The sequence below is a fragment of the Coloeus monedula genome (genome assembly GCF_965178545.1).
Source record: "Coloeus monedula genome assembly, chromosome: 4".
Classification (NCBI taxonomy): domain Eukaryota; kingdom Metazoa; phylum Chordata; class Aves; order Passeriformes; family Corvidae; genus Coloeus; species Coloeus monedula.
Window position 1 is genome coordinate 33,442,547 of NC_138784.1, and position 20,386 is coordinate 33,462,932.

At 40.8% G+C, this 20,386-nt stretch overlaps 2 protein-coding genes across 2 annotated transcripts in view; both read left to right on the plus strand.

The window, feature by feature from the left end:
* The first annotated feature begins 9,357 nt into the window (after nt 1-9,357).
* POC1B (POC1 centriolar protein B) overlaps nt 9,358-20,386 on the plus strand; it is a 48,818-nt gene continuing 37,789 nt past the window's right edge. Inside the window, exons 1-4 of the mRNA XM_082281060.1 lie at nt 9,358-9,460; nt 9,691-9,775; nt 18,475-18,646; nt 19,419-19,598. Coding sequence (XP_082137186.1) covers nt 9,446-9,460; nt 9,691-9,775; nt 18,475-18,646; nt 19,419-19,598 — 452 coding nt within the window. The 5' untranslated portion in view covers nt 9,358-9,445. The remainder of the gene's footprint in view (nt 9,461-9,690; nt 9,776-18,474; nt 18,647-19,418; nt 19,599-20,386) is intronic.
* Nucleotides 10,264-12,287, plus strand: GALNT4 (polypeptide N-acetylgalactosaminyltransferase 4; the record flags this gene model as incomplete). Its single annotated transcript, XM_082281059.1, has 1 exon — nt 10,264-12,287. One exon carries the CDS (start codon nt 10,264-10,266, stop codon nt 12,013-12,015), a length of 1,752 nt encoding a protein of 583 aa, XP_082137185.1. The 3' UTR covers nt 12,016-12,287.

Here is a 20,386-nt window from a genome sequence, read left to right on the forward strand (position 1 = left end):
ACTAAGCATCCCAATAAATATGTACTATAAATAAATAAATATATAAAGCTCAAGAGGTTTGCTTTTGTGTTATGAAATGAAAGGATTAGCCATTTTGAAGAATGAAAATTGTTATTTTTCTGTTCATGCCTATTGCTGTTGATACTCTGCCATCTCCAATCTTTTGAACAAGCTTTGACACCTGTCAAGGAGGATATCCTGTTGGTGTTGGGGATCTCTTTTGCTATCCCAGCAGAGACCATAGACAACTTCAACTTATAAGTATCTATACAGTCAGCCTCATCAGCTTTCAAGCAAAACTGTAGCTTTTCTAAGCAAACTGCTCTGCCACATTGCAGGGATGTGATTGGGTTGCAGCTGAGCCTTTTACACAAGTGGGGTTTGTAGTATGTGATGCTGGCCCAGGTTACAACTCCTCTCTTCCTGCAGTGTTCCCTCCGTTGTGCCATTTCAACAGCTTCTGTGACAGTGTGGTCAGCCACACTGGAACCACTTCTGGGTAGATTGCTGCTGCAGGCTGGTGTTGGGAGCTGTTCTCTGCACAGCAAAAGCTCCAGCACAGAAGTGCTCCCTCTGTGACTCCTGCTGCCCCAGCCTAGAGCTGGAGGAATGAACCACCACAGTACTGTAGATGAAGCAAGCAGGAGTTGAAAGGTGAGAGTGGAATGAAATATATGAGCAACGAGAAGGTTGCTGAAAACTTTGGGGGAAGAAAACTAGGGTAACAGGATAGGAATAAGAGGAGCAAAAGGCATGAATATACAAGTTGAAAAGCTTGTGTTTTAAAGCAGATTTATTCAGGCTGAGGCACTAACGTCGGGAGCACTACAAACTATGCCCTCTATCAGTTCATACTTATGCTGTGTACTTATTTCAGTCACCTTTACTTCTTGTTTCGGTTGGGAGAAGAACCTACTATGATCTGTGCTGGGAATCTGAATACCAAAATTTCACAACTACTATGGATCATTCTAGGACTTCACTTAAGGGATGAAAGGTTTGAGGGAGCGTAACAAAACTAGAACACCAGCTATTCTAGGTAAACTGATATAAGAAACTTAATCTAATGATTTTTATTTAAAATACAAAATTAAACATGGATAACATAATTAAGTGGTGTGTCACAGTAAAATGTGCCTATCTGCAAGTGTTCTATATTTTTGGTGAAGACATAAAGTTTCACAATCATATTGAATACTAAGGCAGGAAAATGTCCTTGCAGCAGGAGTGATCTTGAAGGCAGCTCTTGTAGCAAGTATGTAGAACCCTTTTCTGGCAACAGCTGGGAAGTTCAAATAACAGTGTCTGTTTTATGGATGCAAGAACAAGCTGCTTACACTAACAACAGGCTACATTCCTCAAAACAAAAACCTAGTTAAAGATGAATTCTCTTAAACTAGAGTAAAAGTAGCTAGCAAACAATTTCTACGTAAGAATTAGGGAAAAAAATGTACAGAGGGCACAGAGTAAGTCAGTGCTATTATCTCCAACAGGCTTCCTTCTGATCATTTTAGCCTGAATTTAGTATTTTGTCTCCATCAGAAAGATTGTGTGGTGTGAAAGCACTTTTTAGGCTGCAGCCTCACAGCATATTGATGGAAAACTGCCTGGGTCAGTTCTGAACAGGCAGAAGCCACCAGACCACGCTCCCTGGGTAATTCATGCTACTGCACCTGCAAAAGCTGTGTCACCCAGGTATTCCTTTTAACTTTGAATGGGAATTTCAGGGATTTGCTGCATATCTCATCTGCTATGTGGCCCTGTTGACTCTCCCTGCAGCTGGGACCAGTCTCCATGGTACCTGTATTGCTAATTGCCACTGTAAAACACCCTGTGGAATTGCAATTGGATTGTGATGGAGATTCTGCATATAGTGTGTCTGTATGCTGCAGCCTTGCAATTAGTAATCTGCAAGATGACAAAATCAGGTAACGTTCTGTGATACAACAGAATGCTACTGGGAGCCTAGGGGGTTCTTCGTAAACTTGTTCTAATGAGAAAATCTGGGGCATTCTTCCTGGCTGCATATTGTGATACTAAGCAGATGCCTCCTTCTGCTTCACTCCACTCTATGGTACATGGCTTATTCAGCCATTCAGAAGTTGTCCTTCTCTGAAACAAAACCTGTCATTATGTTCAGATCAGCATAAAATTTCATAATATTAGAGTCCCTGCAAGAAGGCATTGACACAAGCTGACACACATCCAGCTATGTATGTATGCAGCCTTCCTGCAAGAGAGGAAAGGGAGTTTAAAAAAAGAGTGTGTGGAATGGGGAAGGTATTGGCAGTTTAGACTTTCTACCCCCAAAATGACCCACTATATGTGCATAGGTGGAATAGGGCCTATTGATTAGATTTTAACCATTTTATAAGCATAATTCGACAAGATGTAACAACACCACTCATTTTGGAATCAGACAAGTGTCTCATCTATGGTGGCAGCTTTTGTACTTGATACAAGCACACAAGCAGAACAATGTATTTAATTAATAAAACGAGAGAGTCTGAAACTATTACCACTCCATTTTTATCTGTGCATCAGCCACACAAGTAATATTTAAGAGAAAATCTATATGGTAGCAGCAGGAAGCATCTGTGGTAGTCTGTCATGTTGTGGGTTTTCCAACTGTCATGCTGGAAAATTCTTCCTGCCCAAGCAGCCAGCACTGCAACAGAAAAAAAGAAGCAAAAAAAAATGAGTACAGATGAAGGCTTTCCTTGTCCAGACACAAGTCCCTGCCCTGCTCTGGTAAAGCAGTGATGAACGCAGATGTAATTTGTAATATTGTCTCTCTCTCATGTCTTCTCTGCAACTATCCTGAACTGAAGCAGCTGTCACTGCTGCCTAGAAACACCTTGCCTGACTCCTGTCCTGATGGACGGGTAGCTAACTTAGGAGAATCCAGTTCTCCTAGTTCATTTAAACATACTAACAAAAATCTAGGTAAAATAAACTGGTGGCTCAGTCCTTAAATAGATGCCACAAAGCAGCAGCAGAGGAGTGAGCAGTGACATGTCTAAATCAGCGTCCAAGTTATGTCTGGACCAGTCATGAGATACAGAGTCAAGGATCCTTTTAGAGGATGCATGGATGGTGTGGAGCTGGGAGACTTACATTATGACATTGCCAAACAAATGCATAGAGCACGGCTCTGTGCTATGCACCTGGAGTCCCTGGTGGGTCAGACCTTGCCCTTCAGAAAGCACTTAGCAGAAAAAATTGACATCACGGATCACATGTGATATGTGCACCAGGCTGTGCAGCTGTTCTTCAACTTTCTGGACACCATGTTTCCCCTCCTTTGCCACCATAAAAAGACCTGTTAAACAGGAAGGCATAGTGGAGGACCCAGAAGATACTTGGCCCACTGATTTCCTGTTGTGATTTTTTACAGTTACATACTCTCTTCCTCCTCTTGTAGCTGCAGTTGTTCAAGAACCATTAGGTTCCTTATTTTTCAATAATTGTGGCATATAGTTTTTCCTCACTTGTCTTTGTAATTACAATTGTTATAATTTGTCTTATTTTGTACCTGACATTTGTAGACATTGGTTTCAAGCACTTGCTTTGGCTTTACTACTATTGGAAGACTGCTGTTGAAAACGTACCCTGTAAAGAAACTAGTTTTATGGAGCATTATAGAAAAATCAGAAACAGGATTAATGTCTAACTCATAATTCTCATTTCAGTGCTCCAAGAAATTACTAGTGTGCTCCCAGGGAATACTTACCCCAAAAATTATGTATAAATAAAATCCAGAGTTATAAGAGTTGTTTTTTTTTTTAAAAGGCCGCTTGCTAAAATTACATATAAATGTGCATAACATAATTCCACTTGGCCAATTACATTTTTTTCCTGAAAATTTAAGTGAGCTCTGATATCAAGAGCTCATTTTTCTAGTTAGATTTCTTATTTTAGATTCCTTGTTCCTGTTTATTCTATCCCCTGGATCATTCTCCTTTAGGTGAAATGTCGCCTTGTAGTACATACCTAAACAGCTACTCTACCAAACTAGGCATCTCCATACAATTCACCAGTTTTCATTGACTCACCCCTCGCCCTTGCAGTTAACATCCACATTGTAGCAGATGAATGATGCTGTTATAAGATGTACTAAATGAAGAGGCTCTAAATCATTCTATATAGCATCTGCTGAAGGATTAATAAATTTGTATTAACCTTTGCTACAGTGTACTAAATTCTTCCAAACTTGTTCTAGCTCTCATGAACCCGGTAAGACACAGGACTAGTTCTTGATTTTTAAGCACACATTACCAAACAATTTGCTAAAGTAATTTGATTCCAATACATAGAATTTTGCAACATGACAGAATTTCAGGTATCGTATGGCAAAGACACCATGCTACACATCTGTTTAGAAAAAAACTGCTTTACTTATTTTTAGAAAAGTTGGATGCAAGTGCATTAAAATAAAAGTACATTTACCAACATACCCGTGTTACTGACAACACGTGAACCTTACTTGTATTGATCATCCATTAAAACATTAGGGGGAAAAAAAAAGGAAGATGTTCTTTAATTTGGAATTGCCTGTGGGTATTCATCCACATAGTGATGCTACTGATACAAAACACCATAATAGGATTATCCCAGAAAATTTCATAGTAAAACCCATTCAATTATCTGAAAACAATCCGTGACTGCAAACTTTCTGAGATTCAAATAATGCACATACATTATAGAGGGCAAGAGTTATAGTCTGACATTTAAGGCAATACTAAGACACTTACATGCAGCTTAGCACATGCTGCATATTACTCTGTCAGTGTTTTTATTGTGCTGTTTGGGTACTAAGGGAGGAACATTAGGGATTTAATCCCCACAGTCATTATAAAGATATGTATCTGTTACACAAAAGCATCTAATTAAAAGGAACAAACAAAAAAGACCTTTGGATAACACACCCACTTTTATACAAATTCTAATGACTTTAAATTCTTTGGCAGAGTAATTGTCACTCTCTGCTTCTAATCCAGATGGTTATTTGTTTTAAAGTGCCGGTTCTGATTTATGCAGTTTTCTTTCACACGTATTTCCCTTCAGGCATCAGTAATAAGAGATAAGTTCTCTTATTTATCCTTCAGTACAGATACAATCCCTACACTGAATAAGGAAAAATCTCAAACATCTACCAGCTTCAATAGCCTACTCATCATTATTGTGGCCCTCCTCTGGACCTGCTCCAACAGGTCCATGTTCTTCTTATGTTCCTAGAGCTGGGCACAGCACTCCAGGAGGGGTCTCATGAGAGCAGAGCAGAGGGGAGAGTCACCCTGCTTGATCCAGTGGTCATGTTACTTTTGATGCAGCCCAGGATACATTTGGCTTTCTGGGCTGGGAGTGAACATTGCTGGGTGTTGTCCAGCTTTCATCCATGGGTATTCCCAGTACCTTCTCCACTGCTTTCAATCCATTCATCCCTCAGTCTATTTGGATATTGGGCATTGCCTCAAGCCAGGTGCAGGACCTTGTACTTGGCATTATTAAAATTCATGATGTTTGTACAGGCCAACTCCTCAAGCCTGTCAACGTTCTCTGTATGGCATCCCTTCCCCAGTATCAACTGAATCACTCAGCTTGGTGTCACCCACAAACTTCCTGAAGGTCCATCAATCCCACTATCTATGTCATTAATAAAGATGTTAAATACTATAGGCCTCAAAACAGACCCGTGGGGGAGATACCACTCAGCACTGGTAGCTCTTTGGTTGCAGTCATACAATTCCTTGCCATCTAATAGTCCAGCCATCAAATTCACATCAATTTAGAGGCAAAAGTATTGGGAGGAACAGTATTAAAGGTTTTACAGAAGTTAAATGACATCACTTACCTTTCCTTTGTCTCCTGATGCAGTCACTCCATCATAGGAGGGCACTAGATTAGTTTGGCATGACTTGCTCTTGCTGTAGCTGTGTTAGCTGTCTAATCATCTTCACACAATCACTTCTCAGATGCTTTGACATAACTTCCAGGGGGACCTGATCCATGATCTTGTCAGGCACAAAGGTGAGGCTGACTGGTCAGCAGTTCCCAGGGTCTGGGTGTGATAATCCCTTTCCTCCAGTGCCTGAGAGAGTTACAGGTAGTCAGCATCACTCCAGTCACTGAACGGTAGTTACAGCCTGATTATCATGACTTTTCAAATATGATGGAGACATGGCTCAGCAATTACACCTGCCAATTCCCTCAGAACCCCAAGATTTTTCTTAGACTAAAAGTAATATCATATGTATTCCAAATTGCCCTTGTATTTCAAATCGTTATGCACCTAGTTGATATTCTTTTCTTCTCCATTTTCTTGCTGCTGTTGGCAAACAGACTTTAATGGGATTTTGACAGGAAAATTTCAACAGAAGCAAAAAACCAACACTACTCTGCAAGTTATTTTATAGGTTTAATATTTATTTTATTTTCATAACCATTTTGATGGAGGAGAAAAATTTGTAGGATCAGAGGTTGGAAAGATGCCGGGTGCATAAGGTACAATGGTTCTGCAACAGCAAGAGAGCCTGCAATTGAATCTTTGTGCCCTTGGACTACATTCTCTTCCTGCATGTAGGCGGATGAATGCCCAACACCACGCTGGCAAAGCAGATCTCACACTCCCCTCTAGTGACAGAGTAACACCTCCTGCCAACAGCCCAAGGGCCAGAGGCCTCTTGGCAGCCTGGACGGCTCTGCTGCTAACACAGCTGCTCCCAATAGGATCCCACATAATCACAGTTTTATTTTAAAGTAGGGTTAACACTAAGTTAAATGACTCATTTTAGACATAAAACAATATTTGGTGGGCTAGTATATTACTAATATATTTGCTCCTTGTGCTCATGTATTGTTTTACATCAATTATTATGAAATCATATGTGATCAGTGTAAGTAATGTGTGCATTGCAGCATACATGCTCTGAATTTACCAAGTTTGTCCATGTGTCCTTGAATTCTACACACCTTTTCCTTCAATGACCATGCAGTCAGCACAGGCCTGGAATTACCATCTTAAAGTGTTCTTCTTTAGACACAATTTTTGTTTGGACATTTACTACCTAAACACAGTGTCTGAGGAAAAAAAACCTCCATAGCTGCTGAAACAACAGCCTGTTGACACATGATGCTTGGAACATATTTTCTGAGGCACCATTTATCATTGTCATCACAGTGCACAGCAACTTATTACAGTAAATTGCTCCTGCATATCACAACATTAAAAAGACAATGCCAACTCACAATTTTATTATTAGGAGTTACAATAATCTTAAAATAATTTAAAAAATAAAATCTATACACACTAATGAGGGAACATAATCATCATAAAAACTATTACCTTCCAGCTTTATAACTACAGTCACTATAGCTAATCACATGTCTGCAGTAAAGGAATACTTTGCTTCCTAAGAGCATTTGGGAGTCCTCAAAGCACTTTTGGGAGGAGAAACAGCAAGGAACAGACTAACTTTGTAAGCCCTACAATTTGAGAAACACTCGTCTATCAATTTGTAGAAAGAGAGATGCCACCCCCCTTCTATCTAAAATCACAGCCCTTCCTTTGCTTTATGCCTATCACCTGGAAATTTATAATCCAGGAATTTTGTGGGCAGCTAGAGATTCCAATCTATTGCTAGCATCCCAAAATTAGTAAAATATACTGAGCTGCTGGAAGAATAGCAGCTCTAAAGAAGGCAAGAAAAGGATTCTGTAGGACTGGGAATTGTCTTTCAGCTCAGTTTCTAAAAAAAATAACATGTTTCTGACCACTGGGTTTTAAGGAGCTTCCAGAACAGATCCAAACCTGAAAAGACAAGGTACAAGAAATACCAAAATACCGCAGCACACTTTCTCTCATTCAGGAGATGAGAAAACACAGAATAAATTAAGATCACACGAAGTTTGGTACTAACCCAGAGGGATAGAATCTAAATGTAGTCTCCCTGAGGAAAGAAATCATTCTCAGCTGATAAAACCTGGGTTAGAAAGAGGATAGTTGGAAAAAAGGTTGAGAAAGGCTGGAAGACTTTAATAGTGGTGAAGAGGTCAGTTTAAGTTTAACTAGTTAACTTACTGTTCCTGCAGTGGGGTAGAGTGCAGAACATTTAAGTCTTATCATTACCAACTTTCTTTAATGCTACATTTTACTTTGTGATCTAAACCACAGGGAATAAAATGAAAGGATGGGAGGGTGTAGAAGGGAAAAAAAAAACCCCAAAACAAAACTCCACCAGCAAGCCAGACCAAAACCAAATAATGGCAAAAAACTGTAGCTTTTGCTAGGTCCAAGTCAATGTGTCTTGTCCCACAAAGGGTTTCATTTTGTGAAGTCAAAATGGCAAATTATCAGCCTACATAACCTCAACGCAAGGAATGCTAATAGATTTTCATGGAAACTGCCTTATATACTTGTGATAATCCTGCTTTTTTCACCACTTGCAAAATTATTATTTCAAATGTGCATTTCCTGGTTAAACACAATTTATTTGGAACTGTCCTGTAAGTGACAATTCTTATATGTTGGCCTAATTACTGACCTGATTCTGTAGATGTAAAAGTTTAATGTCAGAACAACCAGTAAAAGGCAGACTGGATTTAAAAAAGAAAAAAGGGTAATTGCAGTATGAATTACTTCTTCAGGAACACTTGCATATCGAATGACAGCTTTGCCATCACAGCCCTTCTTTTTGCTAATTGCTGTCAACTGTGGTTTTACTAGCATAGCTATGGGAGCAGTGAGGTTGGTTCCCTCGCCTAGCTTTCCATGAAGCTGCACAAACATTCACAGCACTACTAACACTAACGTTACAGCGCTGGGGTTTTTGGAATGTTTTTTAAGGTAGGTGTAGGTTTTTAGAGCATTAAAGGTCTGTTTAAAGACCAGTCTGTATAACACAAACGTGTGTGCCAACTTAGGAATCTAGAAAGTCTTACCAAAATAAGAAACAACTGAAGAAAAAAAAAAAAAAGACAAGAGGCCAAGCTACCTAAAGGGGCTTAATACAAAACCAGTCTGACATTTTAAACGCAGCTGTCCTGTATGAATTTGTAAGCCACAAAATCGAGGTATCATGGGCCAGACCTCCCGCTAGTCGAGCGTTCCACCTATGTCTGCGGCGCTCCGCAGGCTCCAACACCCGCACCTCGCGCTGAGAACAGAGCCCTCCACAGCCACTAAGACGCCGTGTCCCGATTACCGGACAAACTCGGAGGGTTTAATTTCCCCGTCTTGGCCGGGGCAGCCTCCCCGCCGAGCGGGGCACGCGGGGGCGCTGCGGCTTTAAGGGCGATCCGCGCACCGGCCCCGCCCCGCCCCGCGCAGCGCGGCCGCGCATGGGCGGATGGGGAGCCGCGTCTTGGCGCGGCGGATGAATCCGGCGCTCGGCCGCCCGCGCCTGGAGCGCGGGGCTCTGACGGGCCGCTCCTCCCCGCTCCGCCCATGGCGTCCCCGCTGGTAAGGGCTCGGCCCCGGCAGCCAGGGCGGCGGGCGGGCGAGCCGCGGCCGGCGGGTATCGCCCCGGCGCCGAGGGTTCCCCGGCCGCCGCCCCCCGCTGGTGGAAGCGCTCCGAACGTCGGGACCGGCGGCTCCCGCCGCGCGCGGGGCGTTAGCGGCCCCTGAGGGGCGGGGGAGGGTGAGCGGGGCCGCCCCCGCCCGCAGCCTGACGGTGCGCACCCTCTCCCCAGGAGGACCCCGTCCTGATCCGGTCCTTCCGCGGCCACACGGCGGCGGTGACGGGCGTCGCCTTCAGCGCGGACACGGCGGGGCTGGGTGAGTGCGGGGCCGGGCGCCGTTTGCTTTCCGGGCGGGGCGGTCCGCTCCCTCCTCCCTCTTTCCCTCCCTGGAGCCGCCGGGCGGTTCCGGGCGCAGGTCCGGGTGCGGAGGCGGGGCGGGCTCCCGCGCCTTCGGGCGGACTGGGGAGTCTCTGCCCCTTCCTTAAGCGACAACTTTTTGAGCAAACCACAAGGCGGGAGGAGGGGTTTGTCCCGCGGAGAGAGAGGAGGAGGAGGAAGTAAGTGAGGGGAGCGCCGAGGACGGAGGGGTGGGGGGGCTGCTCCGTGCCTCCCCTGCCGGCCCGCTCCCCCGCGGTCCCCCTGGAATCTACCGGGCCCGCCACGGAGGGCTGGCTGCAAACTCTGCCGGCGGCCCGAGCCCGAGGCTGGGAGTGCCTGCAGCTCCCTCCGCCCCGGGGGCGCGGGGAGAGCCGGCAGGAGTTCACGGAGCCCCTCTCTGCTGGGAGCTGCTTTTAACTACCCACGATGAGGATCCGTCTGGCGAGAAGATGGACGTGGGTCCGCAAAAGCTGCGTGTTCCTCGGCTTTTTGATGATCGCTTACTTTGTGGTCGAGCTGTCGGTTTCGTCCTTCGGTGCCTCCCTCGCCGGCGAGAGCATCACTAAAGGGAAATGGGAGAGGCGCTTTTCTGACGGAGCAGAAAAAGCTGTCGATTTGGCTCGTCCAGTTTATGACAAACCCCCGCCTGATCCTTATGCCCCAGGAGAATGGGGTAAACCCTCTCGCCCACAGCTGAGTCCTGAGGAAAAGAAACAGGAAGAAGAGCTGATTGAAAAGTATGCAATAAATATTTATTTAAGTGATAGAATTTCTCTCCACCGGCACATTGAAGATAATCGACTGAGTGGTTGTAAAACTAAATCTTACAACTACAGAAGACTGCCCACAACATCTGTTATAATTGCTTTCTACAATGAAGCCTGGTCAACACTGCTAAGGACAATACATAGTGTTCTTGAAACATCACCTTCAGTGCTTCTGAAAGAAATTATACTGGTGGATGACCTGAGCGATAAAGTGTATTTGAAGGCTGAACTCGAAAAATACATAAGCAGTCTGAAAAGAGTTCGTTTGATAAGAACCAACAAACGAGAAGGATTAGTTCGTGCACGCTTGATTGGTGCTACTTTTGCTACCGGTGATGTTCTCACATTCCTAGATTGTCACTGTGAGTGTGTTTCTGGCTGGCTGGAACCACTGCTCGAGAGGATTGCTGAGAATGAGACTGTTATTGTTTGTCCCGTCATTGACACCATTGACTGGAAAACATTTGAATTCTACATGCAAACGGCAGAGCCCATGATTGGAGGGTTTGACTGGCGGCTGACATTTCAGTGGCACTCAGTGCCTAAACACGAACGTCTCAGGCGCAAATCTGAAACCGACCCAATTAGATCCCCAACTATGGCTGGTGGCTTGTTTGCTGTCAGCAAGAAGTATTTTGAGTACCTGGGAACCTATGATACAGGAATGGATGTTTGGGGAGGGGAGAACTTAGAATTATCATTTAGGGTTTGGCAGTGTGGGGGCATGTTGGAAATTCATCCGTGCTCCCACGTGGGCCATGTGTTTCCAAAGCGTGCGCCCTATGCTAGACCAAATTTCCTTCAGAACACCGCACGTGCTGCTGAGGTGTGGATGGATGAGTTCAAAGATCACTTTTACAACAGAAATCCTTCAGCAAGGAAAGAAAACTATGGAGATATTTCTGAAAGAAAGATACTTAGAGAGCGTTTGAAATGCAAGAGTTTTCAGTGGTATTTAAAAAATGTATTTGCTGAGTTACATGTACCAGAAGATCGTCCTGGCTGGCACGGTGCTATCCGCAGCACAGGAATACCTTCAGAGTGCCTCGACTATGTCTTGCAAGAACATAATCCTACCGGGTCTCACCTTTCTCTGTTTGGCTGTCATGGTCAGGGAGGCAACCAATTTTTTGAATATACGTCAAATCAGGAGATTAGATTTAACTCTGTAACTGAGCTATGTGCTGAAGTCCCTGAGCGGGAAGACTTCATAGGTATGAGGAGCTGCCCAAAAGATGGATCTCCTATCCCAGAAATTATTATCTGGCACTTCAAAGAAGATGGGACTATTTATCATCCTCACTCGGGGAAGTGCCTTACTGCTTATCGTACGACTGAGGGGCATGCTGATGTGCAAATGAGAACTTGCAATGCTGGAGATAAAAATCAGATTTGGAAATTTGAGAAATAATCGCTGCTGGTAGTATGAATCGAATGGACTGTGTTTGATCTTCAAGCTTTTTACACGTGTGAGCAGATAGCAATGTTTGATTGAATACCTTGGAATGTTTTCAGATGTGTCTGTAGTGGTGTAGAAACTGTCTACTGTGATGAACTGTATGGAAAGCAAAAGTAAATAGTGGGGTTTGGTTTCTAAAACATGGATTAGAACATCTAATGCCTTTTATTTTTGTAAAATTATGATCCATTATTACTTTGTTCTGTCTTGATTATGATAAAACAATGGCTTCTGAGTGGATTGAGGAGGGATTTTTTCATCTTAAAATTATGCAATAATCCTGCAAGATAATGTTACATGTAAACAAAGAATTTTTACTTACAGAAGTTAAAGCTAAGGTTCTTGCAGTGGTATTAGCTGACCCATGTTCCAGATACATTATAAAATATGTATCTAAAACCCTAAGTAATGCTACAGTAGCATGTGATTGAATGGACATTGATGTGGGAAGCCGAATCTAAGCCTTGTAATAGTCTGCATTTTTCTGGGAATGTACATGCTGTTAAGGGTACTATATTATATAGAAGAACAGGAAGTTTATTTAATTAGAAGGACTTTGGCACTGCTTTGCAGTGTTGTACTATTGCAAAAATCTTACCCCATGGGGGGTTAGTCAGGAGCTCTCATGCATTTAGAGGAGAGTGTGGTAGCAGTGGAACCGAGGACATGTTGGTGATACCACAAGTGGAAGAAATAGGGATGGCTACAAGTAAGAATTCTGTTTAAAGGTAATTGAGAAGGAAAGGAACCACGAAATTGCAGTTACTGCTGTTTCTTAGCTGTATATTTAATGTATACATTGTCTCTGTGTAAGCTTTTCCATGTTCAGCCCCACATCCTAGGGACACAAAAGTTATGTAATCTAGAGCGTGTTTGGGTTGTTTGTTTCTTGTGGGTTTTCTTCATGTGGTCTGTCATCAGGGTAGAGGAAAATAACACAGAGGAACATTTGGGCTGTTTTATTTTGCTTTTTGTGTTTTGGCAGCAGCTGGCATGGGTCAGCCCTAGGTAGAGTTTTGAAATAATACAGCATAAGCTGCCTCTTTCTAGTCAAAACAGTACCACGGGAGACCTTGGGTAAGGCTGGGAAGCTGAAGCTCCTGACATGAGGGGAGTTGAAAAGGCAAAGGACAGCTTGGAGGAAACCAAGATTTGTTGGTAAGGTGGTTCACAGAATTACTTATTTAGACTGTTTTCTCTTTTCTGTTATGCTGAGGTTTGAAGAATACTGATTCTTGAATCATGTCACTAATCTGTTTTGATTGTGATTATAGATGGTAGATGTGATAGATATATTGTGTACTTGAAAAAAAATCTTGTGTTAGTGTTTGTATTTTAGCTTCATATGATTTAAGTTGAACACTTTTTCTTAATGTTTTGGGCATTCCAGCTTTTTTGATTACTCTCACTGAAGTGATAAATGTTCTTCAGTAACCACAGTGTAGTAAGTCTTGACATGGGCCTGGTAGGTACAAACTTAAGCTAGCGAGCAATAGGAATCTGGATACTTGAGGAATGTAGTAGATGCACATTTGCTACAGGTGTTAGTAGGTAGAAGGGTTAAAAAGGGACACGTGAGACCTGATGTAGTGGAAGTTTTGCCAAAAATAAAGTAAGAGTAGGTTAGAACATATTCTTAAGTCTTAGTGGCTTGAAAGTTTTGAGAGGTTTGGGTGGAAGCAGGCTAAGATAGAAGATGAACAGAAGAAGAAAATTTGGAGCTTGGAATGCAGCATTGAATCATGCAAAAAATGCTTGCCACTGTGTGGCATGGGTTCTTTTAAGTCTTTAATTTATTTTTAGGTAGTTACTTGCAATATGATTTTTTCCCCTTTTTTATCTTCTTTTTTTCCCCTAAGTTGTTTTTTTTGTTGTTGTTTTTGGTTTTTTGTTTGCTTAAAAAAAAAAAGAAAGGGAACTTTTTACTATGTAAGGAAAACATTCATGAAAAATTCCATTCCACTTTGCAGCAGGAATTCTTTTGTGGACCTTCAAGTTATGAACCATTTATCAAATTTTAAGGGGCAACCAGTCATTATGTACTGGGGCAATAAATTATATAAAGTATGTGCTTTTGTGAAAAGCTTGCTGTAGGCTGTTACATTCAATGGAAATGACAGGAAAAAGGCCTAGGTTCTCCTGTATGGCAGATCATAAATAGTATGTGCAATGCATGTTTCTGAAGATGAAAGTAATTAAATGGTGTGAATATAGACTATGCAACTTTTATACAGTTAATTTTTTAGCACTTGGCAAAAACTGCATTTCATATAAAGAAATACCTTCAAGTTAAACCTGACATTAAAGTGTTCCTTATCTATGTAAGCAATAATTATAAGTGAATCTGCCTCTTAGTTTGAAAAGTTATTCTCTCTATATGTATCTGAACCCTTCCTTCTCCCCATGACCTCCCTTTCTATTTTTGGAATTATTTATAAACAAACTGGGAAGAACAAAAAAAACCAAATAACCTGTCCCTAAAAAAAAAATTTAAAAATATTCCCAATGGGAATAAAAAACATGTGAATAAAAGGAAGAGGGACTAGAGAAAGAGAAAGAAAGAAGGAAAAAACAAACAAACAACACCTTGCCATTTCAATACTCCTATCCAATTATTTTTCGGTATGTCCAGATTTCTGAAAAATCTGAAACTGAATGGTTTTCTATTCTGTTAGACTTTGAAGATTTGATGAACACTTGTATATATTTTAAACTACTGATTCTAAGTGACTTAAAAGAAATTGAATGTAAACTTAACACTGAATAAATGTGGAGGGCTTTGGGATTTCTTTTGAAAAAATAAAACCCAGAAAATTAAATGTTGGCTAGTGTACTGACTCTTCTCAGTTCTTTTCCTCTTGTGTACATGCATACAGAATGCAACAAAAACTGCCATGAACTTGAACTTATGGGAGTTATTAAAAGTTCTTCATATTTTATCCATTGTGCTTAGAATTCCAGATTGGCTTTCTTGACAGAGGTTCAATTAATAATAATTTTTCTCCAAGTAGGAAATCTTGCAATTCATTGCAAAATGTGTTTGTATTGTGACATTGCACCTTATCATTGAGAGCTGCAGGGTTCCTGTGAAGTGTTTTTGGTGGGTTTGTTTTGGGGGTTTGTTGAGAGTGGTGGGGTTTGAATATTCACACACCCATCATGTGCACTGTATTCCATCTGCCCTGTAATTCTTGCACTGAGTGATTAATTATATTGGGGATGCTTCAGTATTTTGAGAGATGTACATCACACCGTTAAAGCCTGTCTCTGTTTGTCTCTTCTGAACTTTGCACAACTTTCTTAGTCACCACTTTGTTATTGTGGGAAATGAGAGTGAAATGGTAATTCCGTATTATAGCGACTTGTGTTCGTGTATTTGTGTGTGTATATATAAAACTGTGTACCATCAATAATCAAAATTCATAAATGGAGATTTGTTTCATTGCAAATACCATGAAATCTTTTTCATGGCATATGTGAAGCTCAGGTATCTGTTTACACACCACTTTGCTGTAGATCTCTCAACTTGGCCTTTGCATAAAGGCAAGTCTTTATTCTTTGGTGTTCAGTCCTGTAATGACTCATTAGCAGAGAAGCAAATTACCCAGTTATGTACCTGCTATATGTAGGTGTGTACAGAAGCATTGATGTTTAAAAAAAAAAAAGGCACTCAGGTTATAAACTGGAGTAAATTGTGTATTGGAGTCAGCTCAGTGTGAATTTTCAGCTTTCTACATTTTTAGTTACATTTTTCAGTTGATCAAATGTTTTCATAGCAAGGACAAATTGTCTTTTCACCTCTAAATATGGTTCTGGTTATGTCATGTATTCTCTGAGGAGCAACAGGCCTGTTTGTGCTATGGCACATCTTTTTTTGTTTCTGATCCAATACTTCAGCGTTGGAGATCTGTTGTGAACTATTTACTGGTGATCTGGTAATTGAAAGTCCAACTGTAGTGTGCTGGTATACTTGGTAAGTGCTGTCAGAATGCATCATGTGTGTCTGGTCTGCATTCCTGTAGAATCTCATGTGTAGTCCATCTTGGAAGGTTCTTGTTTCCCTCTTTTTGAATGGAGAGACCTTGAGGGGATAAAAATGCATAAAGGATTAAGAAGTAATCCTTAAAGTACTGTGCTAGAGTAAACCGAAGAAGCAGCATTGTTATAAAGTAGGCAAATCCCTTAGAATGGAATAAAAAGAAATAGTGAAGTTTACTTGATAATAGTACATTGTCATGAACAAAGCTGTTTTTAAGATTAGTATTTCTGGCAACACAATTACCCTATGGCTTCTTGTATTTTCTGCTTGTGGTTTGCTAAGGTAAAGCAGTTACTATTACAGTGAAATGCTTGGGTGCTAGCTTAATGCACCAAAATTGTTTTCAGTTTGCTTGAAGAGGGAATAGCTTGGCTTAACTGAGCCTCATTATTGGTAAAGGATAAGGGCCAAAGCTCAATATAGATGCAAAATTTAGGCTTAGAGTTTCTTTTTGTTTGCCTCTCCCATGCTGTTCAAACATAGTTACGTCAGCCTGTGTGCCTTAGGAAAATATTTCTACAACAGGTCTGTCGGTTACTCACCCTTTCCTGTGCAAATTTTGAACTTCTTCCCTCCATCACCCCTAGGGTGGTGTTGGCTGGGCTGGAACTGCGGCATTGGAGATGGAAATAGACTTTGTGTGTCGAGGTAATGGGCTGGTGGCTTCAAGAGAGAAACATACTTAAGGATGGAGAGAGGATGCTGTGGAGCATAGGCAGCAGGGAGTCCAGAGGGAAAACAAGGAAGATGGTCATGGATGTCCCACGGAAAGGAGAACTTCAGGTCACTGCTTGTGTCTCATTTACCTTGGGATAGCCTATCTATGAGAGAGCAAGCTACAAGAAACCAGGCTTTGAATGTATTGTGCTGTCATCTTTCAAAGAATATTTCCCTCAGTTTTTAGAACTGAAAGCAAAGGCAGCTTGGTAATGCACAGCCTTCTTGCAGTTCTTAAGATACCACAGGTAGTTCGTCAATGATTTGTTTTAGAAACCATAAATCTTGTCTGTTTCACATTTCCAGCCTGATGCCTTCAAATTATATTTTAGCTTATGTTTCACTTTTTCCTTTTAGTTTTATTCCACTGTAGGTCACATTTTTCAGAATCAAAGGGAAAAAAGAATTCTTTCAAGTACAATTAGAAAGAGCCTGCTGTAAAACCGGGTTTTGAAAAGTTGAAGTGGAGGGAAAATACCCTGTATTTCTTTGTCAAATATAGACCTATTAAGGGGGGCATAGAAATAGTCTGGTCTCACATCTTTTAGCAGAAGCTAGTCTTTTGGGAATAAAAATAATATCTTTGTATTACATTAATTAAGGGAATTTAATAGTTAATATTTAGTATTCTAATATGCTAATATTTTGTTTGAGGCTTGCCTTGACATGTGATAATAAGGAGACTCAATTTCTTTGCGCTATGTTGGGGCTTGAAAGAGACTGGGAAGAGAAAAGCCATTCTCTTCATGTACTCTTCCAGCTTCCAGGAGGCCCCTGTTCTTCCTCTCCCTTCTTTTCTCTACTAGGGTTAGGAATTTGACAACTGAGAGATGAGAGTGTGAATACCTTGTTTTATTTATGTCTGCATACTAGCATTTAGCAGAGATGAAGATGATAGGGCACTTAGGAATATCACATGTACCAGTTTAATTCAACTGCTTATTGTCTTCTTATAGGTTCCTGAAAATGATCAAGCTCTGTTAAAAGAGCCTTTTTGAGTGTAGATAGTGTAGTTCATCTGTAAAGTGACTGCAAAAAACTCACCCTCCAACATGCTCTTTCTATTTTCAGACTGACAACTTTATGTTCTCTTTTGTACTAGACAAATGTTAGTATTATAAAGTCAGTACTTAAATAGGATTACAGAATTATCATATGTCGATATCTTCACTCAAACATAGACATCTGAAGTGTTAGAAATCATGTCTTGAGTTTAAGTTGGCTTGTTTTTTCAGAGTTAAACACTTGATGCTTGAAACAAATTCCATCTCAGAGATCAAAATGAGATTACTGAAGAATTTGTCTGTTGTTCTTAGGATCTGGTAAAACTGAATCTGGATTCATACTTAACTGATGTGCGTGGTGTTTGGCTTTGAAATTTTTGCTCTATGTCTTTAGTTGGCTTAGTATGTAGGAGAGCTACCTGTTAAGAATTATCCTTTACTCTTCCCAGTCTTGTGACATCCCTCCAAAAGCCTGGTGTTGGCATTACTTGCTACCAGGCTTCTGCTCAGGCTGAGTATCCATTAAAATCTAATAACTCCTCCCTCCCTCTAATACTCATTAAGTTCTCTGTGAATCCAAATCAGTAGTCATTAGCTCTGACTTTCATAAGAACAGTGAGCAGACTCCTAATATCTTTTACTTCTTGCCAGCTACCTGCTCTGTGGATAGGTTTCTTATGTTGTGGAAGCTGAAGAATCAGCGCAGAGCTTACAGATTTGCGGGCCACGCAGAAGCGGTGACCAGTGTAGAATTCTCACCCGATGGGCAGGTGCTGGCTTCAGCTTCTCAAGATCACACGGTCAGGCTATGGATTCCTTGCATGTGAGTATAACTGGGCAGTGCTGGCTACGTGTTTTGTAATTGTGCAATGTGAATATTGGAGGCTTTACTCAAATTTCTTTTTCCTTCCCACATGCCTGGGCTTTGACAAAACAGAGATTGGGGAGCACAAGCAACACAGTTCTTTACTGTATTACTTTGTTCTTTTCTGAATATTTGTAGTTTCAAAAGAAAAACAGAACAATTCAGAGGTCACAATTTCATGTGTGTACAACTATGCTTCGTAATATTTCTCTGGCTTATATTTTAGTAAGTACTGCATGGCTGCACTTCATTTGGGGGAGACAAGTGATGATGCAAACAAAAAATAGTTTCTTGGGAAAAAAAATTTAATCGACTTGCCTTATTAGACTGTTCTTGAGTAGTAGTGATTATAAGTTATTCAAAGTGATCTTAGACTGATGTTACTTGAACTTTCAAGCATTTTGTAGATTACTATATTAAAAAAATAAGTTCTCTTTCAAATACTGGTGCTAATGGGCCTAAAGGCCAATGCTGCTACTTAACTGCACTGTTCTCTAAAACTGGTCATGTTAAACACAACTTGAGAAGTGTTATTCTAATAATATTTAAGTAAGTAAAAAAAGTAATGGTGGCATTATGATTTGGCCTCTATTATGCTGCTTTTTTGTTTGGGTAAGATTCTAAATATGCTAACATTGAGTTTTATGGATTTAAACTCTTTACGTCTAATATAATTGTGATTTATGACTTGATATTTGGAATGTTGTTTCATTTTCTTTACCCCCCTTAGTCACGGAGAATCATCAGTACTGAAAGGTCATACAGCATCTGTTCGGAGTGTGAGCTTTTCCCATGATGGCTACTCTATAGTTTCAGCATCCAATGACAAGTCAATAAAAATATGGAGTGTTTGCTATCAGCGCCTTTTGTTTACCCTATTCCAACACACTCGCTGGGTTCGCTGTGCCAAGTAAGTGTTTTTATTCTCTTGGTAAAGTAGAATTCCTAGCAAAGGGAATTTTATATCTCAGGGTAGAACTAAGAGAAGAAAAGTCTGTGAATGACAAATTATGATCTCTCAGTCATAATTAAATTTTATTAAATGAATCTTATGCACACAAGTTTTGTATATATCTCCTAGCTGAAGTATGAAAGCTTGCTTTGTGGTAATATATGTACATATTAAATCAGTTGCTGTGTGTTCAGTCTATTACATTAAAGGACAAATGGGTTCTTCTGTATTTATTTTCAGTCAGTATCCTGTCTTTCCTCAGTTTTGTTTGGTTATTTCTTTGTATTAACTTACTTCCCAGCATTTTCCCAGAGGTATCATGCATTGTAGGGGTTTTCTGAACTGTTCTTGGAATAGTAGTGGCGTAAAAGAATGGTCATGAATCCAGATGAGTTAAGCTTACGCAATTGGAAAAGGTGAAATAAGTGGCCTTTGGACTGCAAGTTAGGATTCATGCTCTTTAAAGACAGGACAGCTCTTCAAAGACAAGAAAAGATTGTTTGCCAATTTTTTTTTTTTTTTAATTTTTCCTTTCCTCCATATTAATGAAAAATCTGCAGCTAAGAGAGGCCTGATATAAATCTCTTGGGAAAGAAATTTCACACTGGTGAAGTGCAGAGCCCTACAAAGTTTCAACGTATCTAATTGTTGAAAAGAAAAAGCTCTAGGAAATCACATGTGGAAGTTCTTGAACAGTTTTCTAATGTTGTTGTGCAGTTGCTCAAGAAGTGAAATAATAATGCTCA